This window comes from Neoarius graeffei, chromosome 1 (assembly GCF_027579695.1).
Source record: "Neoarius graeffei isolate fNeoGra1 chromosome 1, fNeoGra1.pri, whole genome shotgun sequence".
In the NCBI taxonomy this organism is placed as follows: Eukaryota; Metazoa; Chordata; class Actinopteri; order Siluriformes; family Ariidae; genus Neoarius; species Neoarius graeffei.
Window position 1 is genome coordinate 72,328,332 of NC_083569.1, and position 10,082 is coordinate 72,338,413.

Below are 10,082 nucleotides of genomic sequence, written 5' to 3' on the forward strand. Positions count from 1 at the left end.
AACTTAAACACGCAATACAAGTTACATGGATTAATCTAAATGCAGGTAAATGAGTGTTGTTGTTGTTACTTTGTATCCAAATGAGAGTCGGAGCTTACCCGTCTGCGTTCTCGCTTCTTGAAGGCCGATCTTGTGGCCGATTGTTTTGAAACAATCTGACTTTCAGTTCTTCATTCAGTTCTTCGTTCATTCGCTTCTTCCACGTAAGGGCGAGATGGCAGCAATATCCAGCGCAGAAATCAGACGGCTGCTCCACTCATTCTCCATTTTCTCCATACTGAGTACTCCACCATTACTGCTCGGCTCAGGCAATTACTAAAACCCGGGATGGAACGGGACGTCACCGGTTTTAGCAACAACTGTGGGGAGGTCACTGCCCGAGCGATATGTCCCATCCCGTTCCATCCCGGGTTTTACCAACAACCCTCAGCTCACACTCCAGAAGGACTGGTGCAACTGAACTCACTTTCCTTTTTTATAAATAAATAAATACTTTTCTTGTAGTTTTATTTAATTGTCGGGACTGCACCCTCTTTCAATACGGGCTAATAGCCAACGCTCCTCAACAGATCAGAGGTCTCGTACGAGTCCTCAGTAAAATATGCAGAGCAGAGGAGAGACCACTTTTGGCCCTTTTCCACTACCCTTTTTCAGCTCACTTCAGCTCGCTTCAGCTCACTTCAGCCCGACACGGCTCGCGTTTCGACTACCAAAAACCAGCACGACTCAGCTCGCTTCAGCCCCGCTTAGCCCCTAAAACTCGCACCGTTTTGGAGTGGGGCTGAAGCGAGCCAAAGCGAGCCGAGTGAGGCTGGGGGCGTGAGCAGACACTCCCCTGTGCACTGATTGGTGAGGAGGAGTGTCCTCACATGCCCACACACGCCCCGCGAGCGCGCTGGGATCTGTAAACACCGCAAACCCGGAAGGAGAATAATTACGAATTACGAGAATTTCTGAAGCCTTATGCGCCTCGCCTCATCTATACGCTCTTGCCAGTATCTGTCCGCGTTGTCGGTGACAACAAGCCACAGCACCAAGACCAGCAACACTAATGACTCCATGTCCTCCATGTTTATTGTTTACTATTCGGGTCGTGAGACTACCGCTTAAAAGCTCACTGATGTCACTGTTTGTGCTGCTTAACGACATCACCTGACGTCCACCCACTTTCGCTAACTCCACCCAATGCGTCCACCCACTTCCAGCCAGCACGGTTCAGCGCGGTTGTAGTCGAAATGCAACTCCAACAGCCCCACTCAGCCCGACTCAGCACGGCACGGCTCAGACCGACTCAGCCGCGTTTGTAGTGGAAAAGCGGCATTTGTAGGCGCCCAATGTGCCCGTCAACTTCTCACAAAACGTGTCCAAATCTTTGCAGTTTGAACATTCTTGGGCCATGAATGCAACATAAATCCACCTTCTATCGTGTTGCTGCACCGGCCAGCAACACATCTACGTTGCATGGCGATAAATTAGCTCAAAATGGAGGATCGGAGTTGCAGTCAGCTCTGTGTTTTAGTATAGCGGAAATGGCGATGAGACCGATAGACTTCCTGCTGTGACGTTACGGGCATCAAGGTCATTCACTCAGACCGCTACCTATATGAATCACTTTAATCGTAAAAATGACTGTATTAGATTTATTGTTAACGCTTAAAACTATTCCTGTGCCATTCTTGAGGTCTCAAGGCATTTATAAACGAAAGTGAGGCCATGGTTCTGCGTATATGCTTTAAAGAAAGCAGACATAATACATGAAGTGAGAGGTTTCTTGTTTCCTTCTTTTTGTCAGATGAGCCTATCCGACCTATAGACCCTGCAGCCTGGGTCAGTCATTCAGTAGCCATGACAGGAGCGTACCCACCTTACCCAGGCAGTACAATCACATCCAGCTCATCTGTCACGGAGACTGAACGTATGTGTATGCTCTATCTAAACTCTTTTTTCCTCTTGGTCATTATCTTGTCAAAGTTTGTTGGATCCTTCTCATTCTCTGATGTCATAAACTTTTTAATTCAAAGTTATTCTATGTACAGTATGTCCGATCCCCCACTTTTTTTTTTTTAAAGGGAATGGCTTTCACATGTCTGTGTCTCATGTTGTAATTTATCTACAGGTTTTGATGAGTTTAACCTGTCTCTTCACTCTGACATGGCATCTGTGGCAAAGGCTATGGCCTCTCCTGAGTCAGGTCTAGAAGTGAGAGATAGAATGTGGCTAAAGATCACTATCCCTAATGCCTTCCTGGGTAAGGAATAGGTTTTGAATGAGACCTTTTTTTTTTTTAATAATTCGCTACGAATTTCTAGCTAATTCCTATGAATTAATGTTTTTATGTATTAGAAAACAAATACAACCCTGATTCCAAAAAAAGTTGGGACAAAGTACAAATTGTAAATAAAAACGGAATGCAATGATGTGGAAGTTTCAAAATTCCATATTTTATTCAGAATAGAACATAGATGACATATCAAATGTTTAAACTGAGAAAATGTATCATTTAAAGAGAAAAATTAGGTGATTTTAAATTTCATGACAACATCACATCTCAAAAAAGTTGGGACAAGGCCATGTTTCCCACTGTGAGACATCCCCTTTTCTCTTTACAACAGTCTGTAAACGTCTGGGGACTGAGGAGACAAGTTGCTCAAGTTTAGGGATAGGAATGTTAACCCATTCTTGTCTAATGTAGGATTCTAGTTGCTCAACTGTCTTAGGTCTTTTTTGTCGTATCTTCCGTTTTATGACGCGCCAAATGTTTTCTATGGGTGAAAGATCTGGACTGCAGGCTGGCCAGTTCAGTACCCGGACCCTTCTTCTACGCAGCCATGATGCTGTAATTGATGCAGTATGTGGTTTGGCATTGTTATGTTGGAAAATGCAAGGTCTTCCCTGAAAGAGACGTCGTCTGGATGGGAGCATATGTTGCTCTAGAACCTGGATATACCTTTCAGCATTGATGGTGTCTTTCCAGATGTGTAAGCTGCCCATGCCACATGCACTAATGCAACCCCATACCATCAGAGATGCAGGCTTCTGAACTGAGCGCTGATAACAACTTGGGTCGTCCTTCTCCTCTTTAGTCCGAATGACACGGCGTCCCTGATTTCCATAAAGAACTTCACATTTTGATTCGTCTGACCACAGAACAGTTTTCCACTTTGCCACAGTCCATTTTAAATGAGCCTTGGCCCAGAGAAGACGTCTGCGCTTCTGGATCATGTTTAGATACGGCTTCTTCTTTGAACTATAGAGTTTTAGCTGGCAACGGCGGATGGCACAGTGAATTGTGTTCACAGATAATGTTCTCTGGAAATATTCCTGAGCCCATTTTGTGATTTCCAATACAGAAGCATGCCTGTATGTGATGCAGTGCTGTCTAAGGGTCCGAAGATCACGGGCACCCAGTATGGTTTTCTGGCCTTGACCCTTACGCACAGAGATTCTTCCAGATTCTCTGAATCTTTTGATGATATGCACTGTAGATGATGATATGTTCAAACTCTTTGCAATTTTACACTGTCGAACTCCTTTCTGATATTGCTCCACTATTTGTCGGAGCAGAATTAGGGGGATTGGTGATCCTCTTCCCATCTTTACTTCTGAGAGTCGCTGCCACTCCAAGATGCTCTTTTTATACCCAGTCATGTTAATGACCTATTGCCAATTGACCTAATGAGTTGCAATTTGGTCCTCCAGCTGTTCCTTTTTTGTACCTTTAACTTTTCCAGCCTCTTATTGCCCCTGTCCCAACTTTTTTGAGATGTGTTGCTGTCATGAAATTTCAAATGAGCCAATATTTGGCATGAAATTTCAAAATGTCTCACTTTTGACATCTGATCTGTTGTCTATGTTCTATTGTGAATACTCCGTTTTTATTTACAATTTGTACTTTGTCCCAACTTTTTTGGAATCGGGGTTGTACATTATTAGTTTACATTTGGAAAAAATAGATTACGTGGATAAGCAGGATTAGTCTTAACAGGTTCAATAGACAATAATGATGTGGTATGTGCAGGCTCGGATGTGGTTGAGTGGCTCTACCATCACATAGAGGGCTTTCAAGACCGCAGAGAGGCTCGTAAATATGCCAGTAACCTCTTGAAGGCTGGTTTCATTCGACATACTGTCAATAAGATCACTTTCTCAGAGCAATGCTACTACATCTTTGGAGACTTCAGCGACTGTGAGAACTGTGAGTGCTACAATTTGCTTTCCTAAACTGTTTATTGTGAAATACGACACTGTTACATTAAATCTGTAATCACAGTCGTAGTATGTTTGATTAGAAAAATCAATTAGGGAGAGAAATGCAATTAACAGTGTACATATACATCAGTGGTATGCTTACAGATTATCGTTTCTCTTTCTCACTCCTGTTCTCTTCTTAAATCTCAGACATGGCCAACCTGTCCCTCAATGATAACGATGGTTCCAGTGGAGCTTCAGACCAAGACACACTGGCCCCTCTCCCATTACCAGGGGCGACACCATGGCCCCTGCTCCACTCTTTCCCATACCAGTACCCACACCCATATTCGAGCCAGCCACCTCCGTACCACGAGCTCTCCAGCTACAGTTATGCCCCTGGCAGCACAGGAAGCCAGCACAGTGAGGGTGAGAACCCAATTCTTCCCTGAATCTGTATTTTCTATTCTAATCCGTTACTGTGTATATGAAAGGACGTTGTAACAGGGATTCAAAAGTAAAGCCAAAATGTCTTCGAGGCCCTCTCGTGGCTGGCTGCAGTACAGTTGTTAACCCCACCCGTTCCCAAGTTAGGGAATGAGAAAGCACCTGAGTTTACATTCACGTCTCCACACATTATTTTGTGAAAGTGTTCTATCATTTTTACAAGTTCAGTTGACCCTCAGTATTACTCCTTACAGGAGTTATTTGATGATAAAAGCGTGTGGTTGATGAGATGTTTGACAGTTGAGCCTCATGAATGAGCACACACTTTCCAACGTGCACCTAAAGCTCATGACAGGTCTGTAGCAAAGCCATGTTTTGGTCTGATGTAAAATGTTGTAGCAGCTGCTCAGCAGGGAGTTCACTGCAGTTTTTCATGGTATGTTGCTCATTTTTTATGTCTAAGCTGGATCGTTCTACTGTTTTCATAACTAGCAAACCAACATGAGTGAAAGAATTGGTAGCATAAACAAAGTTGGCTAACACTAGCTACATTTCATAATAATTTATTGCTTGTATGACCCAAGCTAACACTTGAAGTAGTTGGTTAATGTTTGCCAGTCATTTATTTTTAAATAGGCTCCACTGGCAGAATGAGTTGCACATAACTTACTGCAGGAGTTGTACTTGAACATCATGCAGAGCATTGAATCCCCCCAATAGGTTGTATGAAGTGTAAATGCAGGGGCAGTCTTAACATAGAGGCATAGGTAGGCGGCTGCTTGGGGCCCCCCACCAGCGGTCATAGTAGGGGGGCCCCCAACCAACCTCAAGAAAAAGAAAAAGCCCCTTATCATGATTCATGAATACTTCAAAAGTATGGTACATTTTACTAATATTCCTAAGAAATATGTTGAAGTAGTAGTTAAAATGTCCAGTTCATGGTTATCTGTCCCTACACATACTTTCACAATGAAATGGACTAGTCCATAACGCTGCGCAGCGCGAACGGTAAACACAGTGACAGGAGTCTGAACAACGCGAAAATGAAAAGGAGTTACCCAAGCGGATCAAAAAAAAAAAAAGCGAAAAGACGCTGACACACACAAACACTAACTCACTCACACACACAAACGCTCACTCACTCACACACACAGAGAAACACTCACACACACACACACACACACACACAATCATGTACATAGTTTTATTTATAGAATGTTTGAAATGTTCTGATCTTTAAAAAAAAAAAAAACAGTGCTGGTTTTCCTGGCATTTTGGCAAAGACAGATGTTATCTGAAATCTTATTCTCTGTTGGGTTCCATCATGACTATTAGTTTGTGTAGTGCTACACTTTGTGTGTTCTCTGCTTTCCATCTTCATTTTGGAGTAAAGAAGTGTATGCAGGGTTTAAAGGGGAATGTTTTTTTTCTCCTCTCCAACCTTTACTTCCCTATAGATTAGCTTTACCTGCCTATCCACCATTCAGTTGGTACATTTTTTTTTTTTTCGGATCGGATGAGGGGGGCCCCATACATACCTTCGCCTGGGGCCCCCAATTTGCTAAATCCGCCACTGTGTAAATGTTAACTGCTGTTTACCGGTTTCAGTTAGTACCTTATATTAGCTAATTATATTTTCATTAGGCGGCACGGCGGTGTAGTGGTTAGCGCTGTCGCCTCACAGCAAGAAGGTCCTGGGTTCGAGCCCCATGGCCAGCAAGGGCCTTTCTGTGCGGAGTTTGCATGTTCTCCCCGTGTCCACGTGGGTTTCCTCCGGGTGCTCCGGTTTCCCCCACAGTCCAAAGACATGCAGGTTAGGTTAACTGGTGACTCTAAATTGACCGTAGGTGTGAATGTGAGTGTGAATGGTTGTCTGTGTCTATGTGTCAGCCCTGTGATGACCTGGCGACTTGTCCAGGGTGTACCCCGCCTTTCACCCGTAGTCAGCTGGGATAGGCTCCAGCTTGCCTGCGACCCTGTAGAAGGATAAAGCGGCTAGAGATAATGAGATGAGATTTTCATTAGGCGGCACGGTGGTGTAGTGGTTAGCGCTGTCGCCTCACAGCAAGAAGGTCCTGGGTTCGAGCCCCGTGGCCAGCAAGGGCCTTTCTGTGTGGAGTTTGCATGTTCTCCCCGTGTCCGCGTGGGTTTCCTCCGGGTGCTCCGGTTTCCCCCACAGTCCAAAGACATGCAGGTTAGGTTAACTGGTGACTCTAAATTGACCGTAGGTGTGAATGTGAGTGTGAATGGTTGTCTGTGTCTATGTGTCAGCCCTGTGATGACCTGGCGACTTGTCCAGGGTGTACCCCGACTTTCGCCCGTAGTCAGCTGGGATAGGCTCCAGCTTGCCTGCGACCCTGTAGAACAGGATAAAGCGGCTACAGATAATGAGATGAGAGATGAGATATTTTCTTTACTTTCACATGATCAAACTTATGGGTATATTCAACTATCTAGCAAATGGTAGCTCATTCAGTCACTCGAAGCTCTTTTTTCTGACATCAGTAAAATCAATATCTTGGTGACAATAATTAACAATGCTGTAATTGCCACTTTGAGTTAGTCAGCGTTCCAGGGCGGCACGGTAGTGCAGTGGTTAGCACTGTTGCCTCACAGGAAGGGGATTCTGGGTTCGAGCCTCATGGCCAACTGGAGCCTTTCTGTGTGGAGTTTGCATGTTCTCCCCTTGTCTGCGAGGGTTTCCTCCAGGTGCTCCAGTTTCCTCCCACAAAGACATACAGATTAGGTAAAAATGCCCAGCCACTGGGGTTGCTTACTTAGTGCCGGTCCCAAGGGTTGAGGAGGGTTGCGTCAGGAAGGGCATCCGGTGTAAAATCCTATGCCAAATCAAATATGCGGATCATGATGATCCAGGGAGCAGCCGAATGAAGAAGTAGTAGTTAGTTAGTTAGTGTTCCATCATAAGTATGTCACAGCATGTACGTTCCTGACACAAATAAATACTGTGTCCATCACCAGTATGGGGGTGGTGTGGGGCGAGAGGCGGATATCCACTGCAGAGACTCTGGTTCCGGTTTTTGCGAGATGGCGATTCCCATTTCAACCAATTGAGTGAAACTTTGCATGCCTCGGATTCCAATCAGATTTTGACTGACGATCTGAACATAGCCTTCGAAGAGGGAAAATGAGATAAATAGCGCTTTGACCCTTTTTGAATTAGAGTCATAGAAAAGTATTCATCACTTGACGGATGTTTCAGTATATTGCAGCATTTTGATATATGGCGTACGTAAAGGAACAGTTTGTACGTTTTGAGACCTGCTGCTGCCTGACTGACACATTTGTTCGTGTGCATTTTAATGACTTTTTGTTTCTTCTTCCTCCACGTCTACAGGGAGCAGGAGCAGTGGCTCCACTCGGAGTGAGGGTGAGAGGAGGAGGGGTAGTAAGAGTGGCAGCACCGTGGCTGGCAGCACACGTGACGACAAATCTCCCAACGGGGGTGGAGCTGACTCGCGCTCAGGCAGCGGCAGCGAATCTGAATACTCAGTGCGTAGTAGCCTAAGGAGGGACCATGGCTCAGCCACACCAAGTGAGCACAGTCATGCGAGTCAGCGCTCACATCACCGGGCACCGCCCCCTCACCTCGCTCCATACCCACCTGGCATTCCCATTCCATACAACCCCATGATGGTAATGATGGTACCACAGCACCCACATCCACACCCAGCACTGGGAGCTCCTCATCCGCAGACAGCTGGCACGCCACTACACCCAGGTCTGCCTCCACCCAGTAATCCTGGAGGACCTCCTGGAGCTCCACCCACACGTGACCTGGCCTCCGTTCCACCTGAGCTCACAGCCTCCAGGCAGTCTTTCCACCTGGCCATGGGAAACCCCAGCGAGTTCTTTGTGGATGTCATGTAGGGGAAGTCAACCCAGGATAAGTGTGTCTGTGTGTGGGATGGATGAGTGAACCAGTGAGTGAGTGAGTGAGTGAGTAAATGAATGAAACCTCTATGTGACTTATTCATATAATAACTGTGAGCCTCATTCAGTAAGCGACTGAGAGTAACACTTGGTATTGCTGCAGGATAGTGCTTTATAGTTGGCATCTATCCTTGCCAGCAGGAACAGGGTTTCTGTATAAAGCTGGATGTCTTGCACAACTCAGATTTAGCACATCAAGTAATTTTTAAAGCGAGTTCAGTCTCATCAACAGAATTCAACAGGGTCAGACTTCCCTAAATGTGCCCTTTTTTTTTTTTTTTTAAACATCTCCAAACATTTCCTGACACTTTTTTTTTCCCTGTAAATATTTATCAAATTGTGCAGGGAGCACTATACTCTGATTAACATAGGAAAATCTCTAAGGCCTCTTTATATCCTATGAAAATATTTGCCTTGGCAAAAGTCATCCTGCCCAAATGCTAGTTCTTTTGATCTCTAAATGCATGTTTGGGTTTCTGCATAACCTACCTGCAGAAGTGTGTGTTTGTTTGTTTAAAGAATGCAAATTAAGAAAATCACGTTTTCTGTTAGACACTCTTTTCACAGAATAACCAAGTCAACAAGCAGACAGTTTCACGAGTATTTTTTCTTTTTACAGGAAAAAAAAAAATCTATAAAGGATTCTGGATGTTTTTGACAAGGCAGCTATGAAGTGGTATTAGTAAGTTGTATTTTCTCAAATCCTTACAACCATGAGCTTCCACAACTGAAATGTTTAAGCATAAGGGGAAGCTGTCTAACGTTATGGCAACTAGTACTGAAGGTCTGTTCTTTACAGTACACCTTTGCAGTAAATGACATTAATAAATGACAAACTAATGTGAAAAAGGGTTTGACTGATTAGGATTATAAACAGTTTCTTTTGATGGCCATTTTCTCTGGTACTGTGGACTAAAGTTGACTGAAGAGTAATCATGGTCATAAACGTTTACCGTCAAACACAGCTGCATATGTTGGCAGACTAGAGTTGTGGTACAGACAGTGGTACTCGGAGAGGGAGAGTTAATGCCAAAAATGGTACTTACGCTGGGTAGAACAGGCAGTTTTTGTAATCCACATATTTCACATTTCTTCTCTTTTTTTTTTTTTTGTTTGTAGACTGACGAGCATAATCATTTTTGTATGAATGAATATATGGATATAATCGAAGCATACAGGTGCTAAATGAAGATTGAACAGAACAGTGCCACTTTTGGTGCCATGTTGTTTGTTGTCACTTTTGTGTTTCTTACTCAAAATAAATTTGTAATAGAAGAGAACATTTCTGGACTGACGCTCTTTTTTTTTTTTTTTTTCCCCAAATGTACAGGTTGTTTCATAGTTTTTAAGAACTAGCCACTGTCTCACTTGCTCAATCAATCAATCAATAATCTCATCTCATCTCATTATCTCTAGCCGCTTTATCCTTCTACAGGGTCGCAGGCAAGCTGGAGCCTATCCCAGCTGACTACGGGCGAGAGGCGGGGTACACCCTG

The 10,082-nt window shown here is 44.2% G+C and overlaps 1 protein-coding gene across 1 annotated transcript in view; it reads left to right on the forward strand.

The window, feature by feature from the left end:
• The window catches only part of dvl2 (dishevelled segment polarity protein 2), an 81,810-nt gene extending 71,942 nt beyond the window's left edge, over positions 1-9,868 (forward strand). Inside the window, exons 12-16 of the mRNA XM_060920967.1 lie at positions 1,793-1,915; positions 2,117-2,248; positions 4,019-4,195; positions 4,399-4,617; positions 7,991-9,868. Of these exons, the coding sequence (XP_060776950.1) occupies positions 1,793-1,915; positions 2,117-2,248; positions 4,019-4,195; positions 4,399-4,617; positions 7,991-8,523 (1,184 nt within the window). The 3' untranslated portion in view covers positions 8,524-9,868. The remainder of the gene's footprint in view (positions 1-1,792; positions 1,916-2,116; positions 2,249-4,018; positions 4,196-4,398; positions 4,618-7,990) is intronic.
• The last annotated feature ends 214 nt before the right edge of the window (positions 9,869-10,082 follow it).